The sequence below is a fragment of the Epinephelus lanceolatus genome, chromosome 3 (assembly GCF_041903045.1).
Source record: "Epinephelus lanceolatus isolate andai-2023 chromosome 3, ASM4190304v1, whole genome shotgun sequence".
NCBI lineage: Eukaryota > Metazoa > Chordata > Actinopteri > Perciformes > Serranidae > Epinephelus > Epinephelus lanceolatus.
In genome coordinates, this window is record NC_135736.1 from 22262937 (window position 1) to 22281544 (window position 18608).

The 18608-nt window shown below is 41.5% G+C and overlaps 1 protein-coding gene across 1 annotated transcript in view; it reads left to right on the plus strand.

Moving 5' to 3' along the window:
* LOC117254645 (uncharacterized) overlaps window positions 1-18608 on the plus strand; it is a 55171-nt gene that overhangs the window by 7108 nt on the left and 29455 nt on the right. The window contains exons 2-9 of the mRNA XM_078166142.1: window positions 11517-11684; window positions 11813-11904; window positions 12836-12957; window positions 13123-13285; window positions 14304-14426; window positions 16719-16838; window positions 16927-17055; window positions 17192-17239. Of these exons, the coding sequence (XP_078022268.1) occupies window positions 11517-11684; window positions 11813-11904; window positions 12836-12957; window positions 13123-13285; window positions 14304-14426; window positions 16719-16838; window positions 16927-17055; window positions 17192-17239 (965 nt within the window). The remainder of the gene's footprint in view (window positions 1-11516; window positions 11685-11812; window positions 11905-12835; window positions 12958-13122; window positions 13286-14303; window positions 14427-16718; window positions 16839-16926; window positions 17056-17191; window positions 17240-18608) is intronic.

Genomic DNA, 18608 nt, shown 5'->3' on the forward strand with positions numbered 1-18608 from the left:
TGTTGCACTTCTTTTTGAAAACGTGTGCAAACTCGCCGTATGAGCGCATTAAGATTTCTAATTCTAATGGGGTGAAAAACGCAGCCCTCCTCTTCCCCGTTGTCATGGTGACTCGTCGAATCGGGGCTCCATTGATGCTGGCTTTTTATAGTTGTGGTGCACGCGTTTAACTCCAGGTGAAACTACTGTGAGTTGATTAAACTGATTCAAATCAGCTGTTCTGGAACCGGAAACTCAGAGTTTCCTATCTCAGAGTAGATCAACTCAGAGTTCAGGATTAGACTCAGTTTGTTAAACCTGCTTTGTGAAACGGACCCCAGGAATGAAACTGATAATGCAATGAGGGCAAGAAAGTATGTAGGCAGTAATGCAGTTGGATGCTTTGTTATTGTAGTGTTATGATTCTGTGGCTATAATGTTTTAGTCTAGAGTGTGTAATTTTAGGGTGCCAAATGTGATTAGATGGAAAATGTAGTATGAGTGTGCTGTGAGTTGAGTACCTTTTGTTTAGCATTCTTCTTCTCTGACCTGTAAATGATGATGGATCATCTTTATAGTAGACACAACTCCCTTTAAAATCTGCAGAATTCAGTAGCAGTTATCTGGAGGGAAAAATGGCGGTCCAGCCGTCTGTCAGTCCACCACTCTGGTCCAGACTGAAATACCTCAACAACTTTGAAATGTTCTGTGGACCTTCATGAGAGCTCTTTTCCACCAACTTACCATGTATATTTTTTTTGTTTGTTTTTTTAAATCTGCTAAAAATAGCTGATAGACTCATTTCCTGTTGCCAATAGGCCAGAGCTGTGTAAGAGCTGCAGTAGTTGAGTATGCCTTTCTGATTTTTTGTCACTGATTTTGAGTGACATGTCTCAACCATTCATCTCTGCGATGGGTTTCCATGAAAGTCCATCAACCTCAACTGCTTTTTGAGATGCTGAAGAGCAAATGTTAGCATGCTAACATGCTAAACTAAGATGGTGACAATGGTAAAGTATCATTGTTTAAACTTTTTTAAACATCAAAATGTTAGCATGCTGACGTTAGCATTCAGCTCAGTACAGCCACACAGAGCTTACACCATCGCTGTAGACTCTTAGCCTTGTTTTGACAGTTCTTAGTGCCATTTATCAAACCATTTTTAATACTGTGCCCTGTTGTAATTGAAGTCAGATTTGCCCTATTTTACAGCAAATATAGTTGACTCTGATATAATGTCTCTTTTTATCCCTTATTAGTCGATTCAGCCAGCCATCTTAATTTGTTTAAAGTAAAAACAAGATCTAGCAGTGGGAATAGAATAATTGGAGCCACATTTAACACTGTCAGCATAAATATGAGACTGAACTCATCTGAGTAAGTATAAAAACTGTTAAGTCAGATGTAGTGATCAGTTAGCTAATAGTCCATAAAAAAGATCAAACTGACAGACACCAGGGAGTTTTTTCAACTTGTAACGCGGTGGCGCCCACTGACTTGGAGTTTGCTGCAAAAATATCAGGTAGATGAGCAGCTGTGGTCATAATTTAATTTAACTGGTCTGCTCGGTAACATCCATGAATTTGTAATTGGTACTTTGGTCATTTCTTTGCTTGTTTAAAAAAGTGGCTTTCATTACAGGTGATGCTCACTGTTTCATGTGATCAATACAGATATTCCTCACTGCACTACAAGGGATTATTTTTTAAACAATGTCTTGGTGTTGCATCTTTGCAGCATGCGATTAGCTTTTGCTTAGTCTCAAAGTCAGTTATTTTTTTTCTTTTTGCCCAGATGTTTCAACCATCACCGCATGTAATAAACTTGACTTGACACAGGATGTGATGTGTCACCCCATAAATTATTTTGTTTGATCAAGTGAAGCTGATTTTATGCACGCTAGACTTCTAATTTAGGCCGTCTGCACGTAAACTGGTATATTAGAAAACGAAACTTTCTCTATGTGATTTTGCCTTTCATCCAAATGCAAACTGCGTTTTAGCTCAATGAAAAGGGACCTTTCGTAAAACTCCTTCCATGGTGAGGGTTTTCAGAAACTCTTTTTTTTAGTGTTGACATGTAGACAGGGAAAACTGAGTTTCTGGTTGTATCATTGAAGTGTGTGCCAATTATCTCCTTTGTGAGGCGTCACCAATGAGGCAATGTTTTGCACAATGGTGGACATGGCTAAAATAGTTCTGGCTCTAACCTTGCTATCAGGACTTTTTACATGTTTATGCATAAATGTACAGTTACTCTTCCATTATACTGAGCAACAGAGGAGTCAGAAGAATGCACTACGGAGCCGAGGTCACTCCTCCAGGTAGCTTTCTAGCAACAGCTTTTTTTTTTTCCCAGACTTCTGATTGGCCAAAATCTTTCACTTCTTCTTCATCTTCTTTTTTGCTTAGCTTCAGGGTTAGGGTTATATCGCCGCCTGTTGGTTTTGCATGCTCTTGAAAGCACTTCTGTTGTGTTTTTGAGTTAGGGTTAGGGTCAATAATGTGGAGATTTTCTTAAAACAGTAATTGCATTGACAAGAATTTTTTTGGAAATGAAGGAGAGAAAAACCCCGTTTTCAATAATACCTATGCACATGTGGACCACCTTGGGGCTGAAAAATGAAGCCAACATGGAAGTGCTGAATACTGCAATCTACTGAATGTCTACTTGAGCCCCAGCCTCTCGTCCAAATATGGTCACTTCTGGCTCCAAAATAACCAAGATTGCGGCAGCCAAAATGCTGGAGGCGTCAAAACGGGTGTCCACAGACCAGTGCGTAACGTCACAATGGCTACAGTCGTTATTTTTACAGTCTATGGTGTGGACGAGGCCTTATAATATATCATGCGGTACACTGAAATGCACAAAAAAGTGCATAATGAAAATACAGATGATACATCTGTACATGAATAACTGATAAGTTATTGGGCATTTCTCTGTAAAATAAATTCGTGCACTTTGCATTCTGGCATAATAAGTCGGTGTGCTATAAATTTGTCTGATGTTTAAAATGCGCTCAGTCTTTGTTCCCCAAAATCAAAGTCACTGTATGATGCAACATCCAACAATAATAGAGCACAGGGCCACAAAAAGCAATGTGTAGTTGTCCGAGAAGAGTTGGAGCCCCGTGAATGACAAATATTGATGCAGTCTTTGATCTGTGTTTGAGAGGAAGAGTGACTTTGTTGGAATGAATGTCTGTAAAACCCTTCTTTGTTCATTTGAAACGAGGAATCGAGATTACGGTGGAAATGTTGGGACATGAGATCATGTGTGATTTTGACACGAGTGCCACAGATTCCTAGAAGGAGATAAAGAGCATGACTGTCTGTCTGCTAGCTTCTTACTCTCTGTCACTTATATTAAAGATTCATCTGAGTAAATACATGTGTGTGTGTGTGTGTGTGTGTGTGTGTGTGCATCAGACAGCAGGAGAGGCTATCCAGTGTGTTTCTTTGATCAGAGCCAGCTGAACTGGGAGGAAAGAAAACATATGGTCCCTACATCCTATTCTTCCCTTTGCGCTCTTTCTCCCTCTCTTCTCCTCTCTGGTTTTCATCTCTCTCTTTTTATCATTCTCCTGGTTTAGTCTCTGCAGAGAGTCGTGTCAGATGTTTGAGAAAGACACTTGAGAAAATCAGCAGAAAGAGATACTTAGCTGGAGAAAGGGCAAAAGAAGTAAAGTACTGTAATGATAGACTCCTGGGGCAAATCATCTGTGGGGGATCTGAACACTGGTGTGGTGTGTGTGTGTGTGTGTGTGTGTGTGTGTGTGTGTGTGTGTGTCTTGGTGCAATGCAGGAGGCTCAACTAAACATTAGTTCGTGTTTCTGCAAAAGGCATGTTATTGCATTCTTCGCCCTTACTGAGTTAATGACAGACTAATCACAAACACACACGTACAACCACACATGTACACCAAAAAAAGTCTTCATCCATACACACACAAACACATAAACACACACAAACACAGACACACATCTGGTTTCCAGAAAATCCATAGTCTTTCCAATGTGGTGCCTGTTAAGTTGTCTGTGTGTCAGTGTGTCGCTGTGTTGTTTGTGTCTGTGCGTCTGCTTCACTGCTCCACTTTCTTGTGCATCCTGTATGTATAAATGTGGAACCTTATCCAGAGATGGATCTCTGATGAAAGACAGTGGCATCCACTTTACACTTCACTGCTTAACTTTTTTGTTATTTTTTGTTATTTCAACACTTGCATCGTCTGTCTGTCTGTCTGTCTGTCTGTCTGTCTGTCCATCCATCCATCATCAACAGTGTCATCACGGGATTTAGTGTTTGACATATCAGTTACATAACTCACATAAAAGTGATCCCGGTAGTAGTTCCACAAAGTGTGGTATACAGGTTTTAGATTTGGAGAGAGAGAGCGCTGGCATTGGATTTGTAATGAGATCACTGAATCAGTATTGGTAGAGGAAAAAGTCGGATTGATGCACGCCTGTTTATAGTACAGTCAAAAAGTATTAGAAAGGCTTTGTCTTTGTTATGTCTCTCCACTTCAGCACACCGGATTTGAAATGGAAAAAAATTTTTTGACCCTAACCCTGCTGACGTTTAGCTTTAAATTGAGGCTAGGCTATGTAGAAACCTGAAAAAAATTGGCAGAATTTGAAAATACAGCCTCCTCCTGCAGCTTTCCTCTCTTTCCTCTCTGTCTCAAGCCCTCCCACCAGGTGACTACGGGCGTATGCACACGCTTCATACGGTAACCCGGTGTTTCCCATACATTAATGACTTAATCTTATTTCATTGTATAGTTGCACAGAGTTCATTGACTCAGCCTCTCTTTGCCCTGCTTTCTCTCTGTGTTTATCAGACCACAAATGGGACAAGAATTAGCAAACTAACATTAGCCATCCCACAGTCCCTTCGCCTTGCTCCCCACTGCTATGAATGCACTGCTTCCCCTAGAGGAGAGCAAGCAGCAGCTCGGCAGATGGACCTTTGGGCAGTGGCTGTAGTGGCTTGAGTTTGGCCAGCGCTGGGTGTGACAATGGGCTGGTGGCCAGCGGCAGTGCCATATCTAACCTGTTTGCTAGGGTTTGTGCTGACAGGATTGGTGTTTCTGCAGCCGCTTACTGGGGGCCTAACTTGGGAGCTGCTGCCAGCCCTCCTTCCGGTGAGGTGGTCTAAAGTGGCAGGCAGTAAGGCGGAGAACACACTATGATTTGAGGCTCTAGCTAATGTTAGCCAGGCCTACACAAAAGTGAACGTGACACAGCAGCCTTGAAGTTTTAACACCGGTTATCAGAGGCTAAACTATTAGCAACGTTTTCTCTCCATCTCTGAAAGGCTTTGCTAATAATGACACGTTTTATTTTGTTTATTGTCTGACTCTCTTTTTGACAGTGTAGGCAAATTAAACTGCCTACCCCGGCTTTAAGGATGTTTACATCCACACCAAATGAAAGGTTTGGAATCGTATTCCTTTATAAAGGATAAGAACACACAGGACAAATAGACATAAATTTAAGTTATAATTTTCAGTAACTGTCATAAATTGCAGTCAATGGCTATGACCAGCAGACACTAGCTTCCTCTGTGATGCTCTTTCGTTCCTCTACTGCAGCCTAAAATTGCGGAAGTTTGTATGAAAATGGCTACAAGTCCTACATTGTTCAGGAATGTAAACAACCTCAATGCCCTTACTGCAAAGTAAGCACATAAGAAGATCATCCTAGTGTGATCTAATCTATCTATCTATCTATCTATCTATCTATCTATCTATTTGCTGTAGTTGAATAGTTGAGTCTTGTTGTGTGTTTAAACTACGGTTGCTCTGCTTTATGTTGACACTTAAATTTGACATGCTCTGCGTGTGTGTGCATGTTGATCGTGGTGTCCCCTCACACCACAGTTTAGAGCCTCGGGATAACAGCAGCAGCTAATTAATACCAGCACTGAGTGCTGGTATTAATTAGCCCAGTATATGCACAATATGTGTGTCCACTTTACAGACATGTGGTGTTGTTCTTGTACATTCTAGGAATCAGCAGTGGAGGGAAACTTTACCTGATACATGACCTGTTTGAGTGTATATAGAGTAAGAGCAGAGCGTTGCCTTGTCTCGTCTTGTCCTCTGCTGCATTCAGATGTCAGATCATTTCTTGGTATGTACGACTGAAACCCCTCTTCTTGTACACACTGCTTATGAATGTCAGAAGCAGTGTTACCTTAAATCTCACCATGGCTCTAACATGTCTGAACACCAAGAGCTAACTTGTAGCCTATTTCTGGCTTTATGAAAAACATGTTGGCAGCTTGTCATGCTAACAATTGACCGGAAAAATAAAACCACTTTATACTGTAATATATACTGCAACTACAATCCTACAGACGTGCAGAGTTACTGAAAAGAAATGAAAATATGGATACATTTAGTAATGTGCACATGGTGCTCAATTAAAACGCGTTTATGGGAAAAGACTCATGATATAGAAAGGAAAATAGGAGGGAGGATTTTTAAGAAATAGTTCGACAGTTTATTTGTCATATTGCTGAGAGTTAGATGAGAAGAAGACAGTTCCTTGCAGGATATAACTGAGTTTGTTGGACAAATAGAAGAGCAGCAGAACCACACAGAATCCTCACCCCTAACACATTGGTCCATGTACAGTAATGACCAAACTCAGAAAAACTGAGAAGCGCAAAGAAAAACTGTTAATCACAACTGAACCATAAGAAATGCAAACCAAAAGACAGGCAACGTTTCTGTCATATTTCGGAATGATCGTAATGTTGTGTTGCAGTTTTTGTTGACTGGTTTGCAATCCCACATTACTTTGTCTTTTTTTTTTTTTTAACAAACAAAATTCACCCTTACAGAGTGATAGCATGTTTTACGTCGTCATATGTGTGTCAAATATTGGCTCAGCTGCACAGCTGGCTAGCCACCTGAATGATGAGGACACAATGGCTTAAGTTTAACCAGAGAACCAGGATTTAGTAACCTAGCTTACCCTAGCCTACAGGCTAATAACAGGGTTGGAAGAGTGCCCATACCAACAAAAAGACTGATAGTAGAAGGTAGCTAGTTAACTTATAACTGGGTTTAACTTCAGGAGCATCACTCTTCAGGCTTCCTTTATAGTCTCTCATCCTTTTTCCACCCTTGACCCCTCCCCGTTCTGAACCTGACCCATTCAGCTGGACTTTGGGCAACGTCTTTTTCCCATGAACTCCCCTCGAGCTTCTCCCATGTTAGTCCTGCAGGGTCACAACAATATGAAGCTGCAGTGGCTGTGGCTCAGGAGACAGAGCGGGACTTCCTGTCATCAGAAGATCGGGTGTTCTATCCCAGCTCCTCCAGTCCGCATGTCAAAGTATGCTTGGGCAACATACTGAGCCCCTTTATACTCCCAATGGCTGTTCCATCAGTGTGTGAGTGTGTTAAAACTGAATAGCAAGTGGCACCCTGTATGGTAGACTCGACCACCGGTGTGTGAATGGGTGAATGTGACATGTAGTGTTATAAGTGCAGCTCCATCCATCCATTTACTAGCTGATTAGCTCAGCATACTTAGCAACATTGCACCTGGCCAAGAAATAGTCTACTACACAACTTGTAGTTTTTACACTATGGTGTTTGTACCAATTAAACAAACAAGATAATAAGCTTTATCGAACTCTAGAGGTGCTTGTTGGTGGATTTTCTGCCTTTGGTCAGAGCCAGATGAGCTGTTGTCCCTTATTCCCAGTCATTTTTGTGGCTGTAGTGTGTGATGTCATATTTTACTGCATTATATCATGAAGTTTTTTCTAATGTCTTTGCTCCTCCATTTATGTAAATTTTAAAATACCTTTAAATACAATGCAGGCCAATGCACCACCAACATAAAATATAGCTTCAAACTGTGCAGCAGAATGTCATCAACACACACAAACATCTGGAGTAGTAGAGTAGTAGTCAATAAGAAATCAAACCTTTTACTGTAAGCGTACTGCAGGGCTCTTTTATTGCATTGTATTACACTGTACGAGTCTTTTTCAAAATTTTCTTATCACTCAGTTTATAGTCGTTTTCCCATACGAACTCCGCACACTGCCCCGAGAACCAGGTTCAGACTTTATCCTGAGTTTCCCTTTCACACACATGTATCACACAACAGGAGATTGTCCAAGTCAGAAGCATTCTCACCTACTGGAAATACTTTGTTTGGTCTGGAGCTTGCAGGAGGCAGGATATGATGCAAATTACACTGTAGTCACGCAGCCGGTTCATAATTGGTCATAAACAACAGAGTCATTTGTTGTTCCTTGATTCTGTCTGACGATTTTGGTTTTAGTCCTTATGCGAGAAGTTCCAGAATTTCATCATCTCTCCAGTCTGATATTTTCTTTGCAGTCTTCGTGTAAATGGGACATCTTCTTTACCCTTGGATGTTTGTTTTCTTCTGGTTTTGTGTGAGCCACATAATAGATGCATCATCAACACGCCCACTTGTTCGCTGTAAATTCTCTGGTCAGTGGCCTGCTATATTCACACATGGGCTCAATCAAACTTTGTACCAGGGGGCTGGCAGGGGAAAGTCCATTTAATGTCTGATCCAACTAATTCAGACATTTCTGTTCTCTCATACAGCGTCTCTGAGTAATGTCAGGGTAATTTCAGGTTTGCAGTTGATGTGTGAAAGGGGCCCGTGATTGAAATTGAAGCTGCAGTGAGCAATCAGAGCACAAATCCCTGAAAGCAAATGTCAGAATCTTTCTCAGATCATAAAGCAACAAAAATAATTGGGGGTTTTAGGAGCGCAGTATTAGCTGTGTCAGTAAATAATATGGTGCCCTGAACACTATTGACAGAATAACAAGCTGACAGAATGCCAACAGGCAGGCAGGCTGGCAGACAGACATATGGACAAACAGATGGACAAACAAACAAAAAAAAGGCCGACAAATACATCTGGCGCTCAGACTCAGACATTATGCCAACTTTGTGTGTGCACGTGTGTGTGTGTGTGTGTATCTGTGTGGTGGTGTGTGTTGAAAGGTGCAAAGCAGATGGAGGGTTTACGTAAGCCCCAGAAATACGTGTGAAAAGGAGCCACACCAGTAGAGGCATGCCCTCCTCTCCCCTACCATCTATTATTTCTTCTAGTCTCCCTCCTTTACCCCCTTCTCTCCCTTTTCACTTTCAATATGTTGCACATTTCCCTCCCGTCTCCTTCCCAGTCTCATCTTTTACATCCCATCTTTTTCTGCTTAGTCCATCTCACAGATCTCTGTGACCATTGTGTCTGCAGTGCTCAAAAGAATGTGTGCATGCATATGATATGCATTTTTGCCTAAGCTACAACTCTGACCACATCTTGCCTTCAGAAATGTCTCTTTTTCTTTCTGTGTTTCTGTGTGTGTGTGCTCTCAGGCTCAATCATCATCAGAACACATGTATTTCTTCATTGCCCTCTGGTATTAGTCTTTGTTGTGTGATGTTGTGTGTGTCAGTGCCAAGATGGGTGTTATCATGTGATTACAGCAAGCTTCTGCAACAAGTACGTCTCCTAGAAAGAGACAGACAGAGAGAGAGAAAGAGAGAGAAACAAAGAGCACATGGTTTGACTGATTAAGTATTTCATTAGTTTGTTTACAATGTAGCTTAATTATAGGGCCTTGGTAACATCACACAAAAACAGTTACAGAACATTGTCAATTTGTTTGTGGTTTTTTTTTTTACCATTATTAAGGAAAATCCATGTTTTTGATATTCAACATCAGCTAGTCAGCTATTGGGTTAGAAATGCACAGTGGGTCAATCAGAGCTTGTTTGCTAAAAACAGCTGTTTGCTCAGCTGCAGGAGAGGGTAATAAGAGAAGGTTTTGAGTCAGAAGACTCCAAAAATGATCTAAAATGGGCTAAAGGGCTCCATGGAGTGTGAGATCCATTGTTAATGTAAACCATATTGATTGGAAAAGCTGTAGAAACAAGCGAAACTTCTCAAACATACTTTTAGTCAGCAGTCTCACCACTGTCTTAAATCACTAAGCAAAGTATGTTCAACTAAAGGTATCCATAGCAGCGTATAAAAGTGATGGACGTAGCCACTGTGATGTCACCAACTGGTTTGTGGACTCCTGTTTTAAAGCCTCTGGTTGGCTGTTGACAGCTTTTTTTTTTAGCTAGAAGTGACCATATTTGAACGAGAGGGTGGAGCTGTTGAGGATTTAGGGGTGGACTTGTCTGTTAAAAAAGACTGTAATAGTGAACATATGATTGGGCAGTCCTAGGCAGGGTCCTCATTTGGGATCCTTGTGGCCTGAGGGAAGAAGCTCTCCCCGAGCCTCTCAGTGTTGGCCTGGTGTAACCAGAACCTTCTTCCCAACCTTAACAGGGAGAAAAGGCTGTCATCTGGGTGGCTGGGGTCTTTAATGACTCCCATGGTCTTACTTTTGAAGCATCTGATGTAAACATGCTTTAGGCAGCATAGAGCTCTGCCTATAGTCTGTCCAGCTGAATCATTCACTCTGTGCAGGACCTTGCAGTCCTGTTCAGTGCTGTTTCCGTACCAGGCTGTGATGTTCCCCGTCAGGACACTCTTAATGGTGCCAGTAGTAGAAATCAAGGGTCTGAGGTGAAACAGTCTCTGCCTTGCTTTTTTTTATCAAGTCAGTATGCAGCGCCCAATTCAGGTCCTCAGTGATGTGGACACCAAGGTATTTGAAGCTGCCCACCCTCTCAACCAAGGACCTGTTGATATTAAAGGGGTGTAGTTCCCTACATGCTCCTTCCTTAAGTCCTCTATCATCTCTTTAGTCTTGCTGAAATTCAGGAAAAGGTGGTTGTACTGACACCACTGCGTCAGGTCAGACCCTCTGATTTCTGTCCAAGCCTTTATATCTTCTTTATAGTTTGGTTCCACACAGGCGTCTTCCCTGTGTGGTATCCCTCATTTTAAGAAAAGTCGTATGTTGAAAAAGTGTTGTCAGTGGCCAGAGTTAGAGCTCTCCCACTCTACTTTTATTCAATTATCCTAGTCCAACAGTGTGTTAAAGAAGCAACTTAAAAACAGTTTGACTTGTTGTCATTTAACTGTATCTTACTTCTTGTATGCTGTTTGAAGTGTGACAGTGAGTGTGTTTTTTTTTTTTCTGTGTCACGACAAAGGGTCGCTGCTGCCCACAGGGGCTCTGTAAGGCTGGGGTTGGGGCAGAAGGTCGGCCAAGGCAGCACTGGCTAAAGGCTCTTTCAGAATGGGAGCTGGAAATTTGTTGGCAGCAGCTGCAGAAAGTGAAGGAGGATTTAGTTGTCACACTCAAACAAGCACAGATATCACAGATATCTCTTTTTGCTGCTGCAGCTTAAATTTGATAATGTCAAATGTCTGCCATTGGAAGCAGAGCAAAACACTGCTTGCCAGTGTTTGATTCTGGAGAGGCCTCTGCAGGTCACTTTCAGGTCTAAAAGGGCAATAAACCTGGCATTTTCCTTTCAGTTGCTTAAACCTTGAATGATGTGCAACAGCAGATTGAACACACCAATCATCTCAGTCATCCTGTGTCTTGTCTCTTTGCAGCCAATCCTATTGATGTCTTGAAGGTCCTGGAGCTGTCAGAGGACATGGAGGGCGTGTCACTGGAGTCAGGACTGTGCACCGGCAGGCAGGGAGGAGAGGAGACAGACCTCTCATTTAAGATCGACAAGAAGATTCAACTGAGCGCCCCTACCAGTCAACTCTTCCCTGGTACATTTTAATGAAACTCTGTGTGGACTTGTTCAGTGAAGTAAATAACCACATGTGGGTATGAATGTGTTTAGTCATGGAGAGACTGTGCCCTAATGAGTGTGTGTGTGTGTGTGCATTCCCTCCAGATTCACCATTCCCCATGAACTTCTCAGTGATGACAACAGTCAGAGCTGCGAAAGGCTCACAGGTCTTTCTCCTCTCCTTGTACGACTCGCAGGTATGCATCATGCTTGAAAGTGCACATTAATATTACTTTTAAATGTAAATATTATATAAATGCTATTTTCAGGGTCTGACATTAACACCCGCCAAGTGCCAAATGCAGGTAGATTTTCTGTTTGCCGAGGAAATCTCAGTAGGCTATACGTCACATTGGCAGATTAATGTACCAAAACAGTCACGTAATAAAAAACTATGCTGAGAGTTCTACCAATTTTGTTGTCATTTACGGGCACGCTGCTTTGCTGCACTTCTCTTGTCAGTGTTGGAGCCACACACACACACTACAGATATGATTTTACGCACTTATAAACAGTGCTGCAAAACAACTGACCGTCTCAAGTGCCCCTAGTTTTGCATTAAAATGGGACTTCATCTACTCACATAAAGGTAATAAAATAATAACACAGAGGCTCTGTAGTCTGAACTAAGATAGCAGACTCCTTATTGCCTCCTATATTGTCACTGGCAGCGCATTGCATCTTTACTCCTTCCGTTCTTACCTTTCACAATGAAAGCCCAAGACAGCTACAGTGCATCACTGTTTACCAGAGAGAACTTGTTCACATGCTGAGGCTGTGGTGATGAGTTGTTCAATATATTAAAATAATTTTGCTTCAAATGCTCTGGCTTCTTCTTTGTATTCAACGTAATACCTTATGGTCTCAATTAAATGTACTGAAACTAATGTATATGCGACACAAAGGCCGGTGGATTTTTTCATCGACCACTCCTTTTGGCCAGTCAAAAAGCTGATTTCGGACACTGGCCGATCCCACATACACCGATTAACAGACAGTATATTCCAAATGTAAAGAACCTGAGTTCACTTGCGGTGGATTGTCAGAGGATTTTTTAGTTGTCTGGCATGAAAACATCTCCCTCTTCCCATTATCATTTTATCCAGTCATCCCTCTCTCCTTCCTCAGGGCACACAGCAGCTGGGTTTAGAAGTCGGCCGTTCTCCTGTCTTCCTGTACGAGAACCACGAGGGTCAGCCACCTCCAGAACTTTATCCCACCTTTCGAAAGGTCAACCTGGCTGATGGCAAGTGGGTAACAACACACACACTCACACACACTCACACACAGACCCCATACACATGCTTTTGTGTCTGCCTCGCATTCATATTTTTACATAAACTTCAGACACAAAACCTTCTTTGAAAAGAAATGTCAGGAAATATGTGAATTTCTTCTTCTCTCCTTCCTGCCAGGTGGCACAGAGTAGCTTACAGTGTGGAGGGCCAGTCAGTGACTCTCTACCTGGACTGTGTCAAACTGGACACCCTGGACTTGCTCAGAGGTCACCACCCCCACGTCAGCACCGAGGGGGTCACTGTGTTTGGAACTCGACTACTGGACGAAGACGTGTTTGAGGTGAGTGCATTTACTGTGTGTTAATGTGTTATGTAATAAGCCATGGACGGGGGTAACTGAGTGGAGGTGAAACTGTCTCACCTTGTTAAGTGTAAACTCATTTGGCTTTTGTCAAAACTAATAAAAAACCTTGGCAAAAAATTACAGAGAATGAGAACACACAATAAGTTCCTTGTGTGTGGTAAGGAAGTGTCTCTACTTGTTGCTGCTTGTTGCTTTTATACATCAAATGAATAATCATGAAGGCTAATCTCCTTGCACTGCCCTCCAGTGGTTGTGATGATGTACTGCACGTTTACCTCTGTTCCAAACCTCAAGTGCTTGAGCTCTACAAAGCTGTGGATGATTTAAATATTTCCAAAGCTCAAACCTGTGACAGATAAGTAGGTTTGTAGATGCCCTGTTATATGAATTATTCTCCAAGTTCATCATTAGTTCATGCAGAAACCAACCCAGTCTTACTTAAGCAAACACAATGCTGCAAATTACTCAAAATAAGCACTGGAACAATCTAACTGTGTAAAACTCTTTACGAGTTCTGTTTCTGTTGTGTCCTCAGCAGTGTGGAGGTAGTTTGACAGATCCCGAGTGTGAACTTTGACCTTTGTTTTCAGTGCAATGTCAGGTGGTCCATCTGTTTAACTGAAAAACGCCCACCCCATGTTTGGCTTGGACTCCCGTCCGTGTGTGGATGTGTGAAACAGAGCAAAAGGGAGAAAGAGTTTGTGTCCGTCTGTGGACTTAACGCACTGGCACCACTTGAGACTGAAGCTCTGGAGACGATTAACTGCAGAGCAACAATAAAAGCAGCCTGTTAAGTTACTTTGATCTGACTAAATGAACACATACAGTCAAAGATACAGACATGGGAGACAGATGCATGTGCCATGTTCTGCATGTAATTAATGACATGTTGTACAGTGAGGAGCAGTGACATCATGTGCATTCTTGGTATGGTTTTACTGATGAAGAGTCACAGATTTGCTTAATTTTATTTGTGTGTGTTGTTGTGACACAGGGAGAGATCCAGCAGCTGCTGATTGTCGATGACCCCAGGGCAGCAGAGACGTACTGTCAGGACTACATCCCAGACTGTTATGCACCTTTGCCTTACAACAGCATACTAGTAGAAGCTGAAGAGGTAAGCCCCCTTCTTACGGCCAATCACAGAAGGCAGAGCGAGAGAGAGAGAAAGTTGAAACACATGTCAGCTTGAACCCTCAAAGAGCAGAGGGATTGCAATCAGTCTACCTGTCTCATTCCACACATAACGCACGCTGTGAGGCATCTCAGGTGTTGAATGTTGTAAATCCAGACTGGCATTTTTAAAGCAAAGGAGCCCCCAAGGTTTCATCTGAAAGAGGAGAAACTATTACAGGTGTTTATGTACAGTTTAGTAGGCAGATATGACAAAAAGATGAATGGTTTAATTATTTCTCAGTCATATATTCACACCAGAAAACCATCTGGGCAACATAAATTAAAAGATCACTGTGGGCTGTGAGGAAACATTTACTGCTTGGAGAGTTATTTAGATATGTTGCTCAGCACTAGTGGGCTGTCATTAAACTGTAAATATTTGCATGTGCAGATTGCATCTGCATGAAACACACACAGTGTTCGTTGTCCCTAGTCCCTAGTTTTTGCGGTGTGTGTGTCCCACCTTTTGCACTACTTGGCCCTTGTCAGCTTTTTTTTTTTTTCTTTGCCATTTCAGCATGTTTAATTGGCCTCAGAGATGGCAAAGGCCCTCAGTGAATAATGTCACTCTCATGGCAGTTCAGCTCAGTACACGAGAAGAAAAAAGGACGTGAGAAAAGCAAACAGCTAAAGTCAAAAGGGCCTGAGATAAACTTGTTATATAAGGTGATATTGTTTGTCTAGCCATTGAGCTCTTAAGCAGAAACGGATTATAATTGTTTGTGCTGCTGTTTGCGGGCGCACGATAAATATCCTTTGTTTTTTTTTTTTCAAAATCGGGCAGTGTTGTTAATATGCTAACTGGCTAACTAGCATCTTGAATCTGTCTTGATGGTCTTCCGGTTTCCTTTTTTGAATGACGAATACAGACTACCGCCCCCTGCTGGTATGAAAAGTTATTTCCTCTCATGCAGGTGCTGAACGTTAGGGGTGTAACGATATGTCCATCTGGATTGATATAACGACTCAGTGATCAGCAATCCAGTATCTGGATGCATGGTGAAACCATCAGTACATATCGTCATCTTTAAGATACACCTTTATTCTGAAATTCCCATGGCACATCTGTGTCACAGTTTCTGTCCAAGTACACATCCTTTTCTAATTAATCCAACAGAGCTAGCGGCCCAGCACCAGGCAGATAATGGTATGCAGCCAAGAAAAGGACAATGAGGATATTTACTGACATTGTCTCATATTGATCGCAGACCCCTGAATTAAATCGATTCGTAATCGTGTCGTGGCAAACTTTGTGATATCAGCTAGTATGGTATTGTTGTTCAAAGAATCAATATAATATTGTATAATATGTATGATCAAACTTGTGATTTATATCCCTGCTGAACATATGTGCTTGTTGGACGTTAGCTGTTGTCTTTGCGGTGTGTTCAGGCGCAACTTTTTGGTCTAGACATAGACGACATGAGGTGACTCAACAGTCAGCCTTCATTCACACTAGTTCTTTGATGTGAGTTTGGTGTGTCTGGGCCTTAATAGTCGCAGTTAGAGAGGCATCAGTCAGGTGCCTCCAACTGTTTATTTCCTCGCTGTCTGTACAATATTTCAGCTTTCGAATACAGTAATAAATCATAAAACGCTTCTAGTGTTCATTGAGCTCTCACCCTCTCTTTCTTACTATACTTCTCTCTTTCATTTTATCTTTGGTTCTTCACATTACAACACGCCACATGGTGTTGTGGTCTGGTATACTTTGCCAGGTTCTATGTGCCAACGCTCCAGACTCCTGGGAAACATTTCAAATCCTCTTCCGCTGCTGCTGTTTGATTCATCATCTGGCTTACAGCTCAGAACTCTGCAGGATTCCTGGTTTATTGTATTCAGTTGTTTTATTGTAACACCACCAGAAATGCAATCGGCGAGAAGAAGCCAATGGAAAACATGGGATTTAGACACTCTAATGACACTGATGAAGCCGTCATGCTTAATAAGGCTATCCTGATGCAGCCAGAAAAAAAAAGACTGAACTGTAGTCGTGCCATGTATTTCTTGGCTTTTTCATGATATGTTTCAAGCAACAGAGAACTCAGCCAGACAGCACCACGAGAGGAATCTGATATCTCAATAGGCATCCTCTATGGCCTAAAAGTTACATTTCTATTCATATATATCAGTTACGTTAATCCATTTCATTGCTCTGTGTATGTAAAAACAAAATGTTACACGTGCTTACAATCATGCATCATCTCTGTTTTGATTCATTTATGGTCCTCAGGTGGAGAGACCACCTAAGAAACATGTAGTGGAGGAGTTTGAGGAGTTTGACTACAGTGACCTCTACGAGGACATTTCAGTTTCCACGGTGACGGCAGGTTCCAATGTCACTGAATATGAGGTGAGACTCAGCAGCATGAACTTGGCTTTGTGCCAGTCAGGGCTTTTCTGTCCCTCATTTTTTGTCTCTGTGTATGTTTGTTGGACAGATTGTAGAATACAAAGACTATGACAACACAACAGATTACTACCATGTGAATGAATATGAATATGAGGAAGAATACGATGATCGCTACGGACCGGCCGAGAGAGAACGCGAGTACTCTCTAAATGCAGAGGTACCATCCACACTATCACACACCAAGAATATGCGCAGTTTACACAAAGGAATCCTGTGTAAAGAAAAAGAAACTACCTCACTGTGTCTTTTATTCATTTACATTAATGCTGTTCATATTTATCCTCTCTCATTAGGACATACCAGAGAAAGGACAGAAAGGAGAGCCAGGCATCTTGGGACCGGTGAGTTAAACACACAAACACGACCGCACAGGCCCTTGATTTTGTCCTCAAAATGTTTTGAATGCCGACTGAAACATGTCCACACAAGGTTCTTACGCAGTATGAAAAAGTATGGAGTATGATTTTAGTAATTTGCAGGTGTGGATAAGTATAGAAAAAGAATAAAACAGAGTATGGAGAAATGCAGTTGCCCCTGTTTTGTTTTCTATAATATAAAATGTAGAATTTCTAAAAATAAATTGATCATATAAGCAGTTTTTCATGGCATTCGGAGCAGGCAGTGCAGCCAAATTGTTTACGGCTGTGTGAGAAATTGCCGGCCAGAGCGATGTTGTCGACTGAGTGCACACTCATACACAGAGCTGCCTCTATGCCTGCACATCACAGCCTGCAAAACAGCTCTGCCCCAAGTGCCTTGTAACTAAACCAAATGTGGACATCTGCCACCAAATTACATCTTTATATTGCATCACAAATAACCAAATATTAGCTTGTCTGGACATTTATGAGTCAGCAGTATTTGAGTTATCAGAAAAGTAAACATACCTTTTCCTTTAATGGCTGTGTTCATTGTTGTTTCAATGGACACAGTGGATAAACAAGGCTGCACAGATGCTGCGATATTATAAATTATTTAACTTTTTTCCAACTCATTTTAGTTTCTTTTTCATAAAAGAGACTAAAACATACGGTGGCAACAATAATATAATATGACTTATTAAATATGTTAAGGTAAAATAGCAGGAGTATAAGTAGCATCGGATTGTGTACTTCCTCTCTGGACAGAGGTGTTAGGCACTGCAGTGGAATATTGTCCAACTATCTGTGTAGGCGTGTGGAATGAACAGCCCCAGTGGGTAAATACAAGTTATTTGAGGGCTAGCTATTTGTACTCACATGTCAGATATGGTCTGAAAAATCTACTGAGAAGTTGGGAAAAGTAAGGAATTTTGAAATGACAAATTGGGTCAGAACCCTGTCCACAGTGTCGAGTATCAAAAACTGTCCAGTGCCAGAACAATGGCATCGAGTGCTTTGTCAGATTCTTATTTTCTTTTACCAACCCTTTGATCAGATCACCAGATATTTCCTGATTTGTATGAGGGAAATAATTTCAGACATGAGACAACAGTGATAAAAAAAAAAAAAGTCAGTTAACAATTCTTGGAAAAAATAATATGACGACATACATACCATTGGATAATATACATTCTTCTTCGTCACAGATAACTCCATTGTGTCTATAACATGGTTTCTATCCACTTGATGTCTGTGGGTATATAAGAATATTGTGGTTAATGCTGTAAATCAATGATCAGGATTATTTCATGGCAGTAATGGAATTTCATGATTTTTGCATCAATATGAA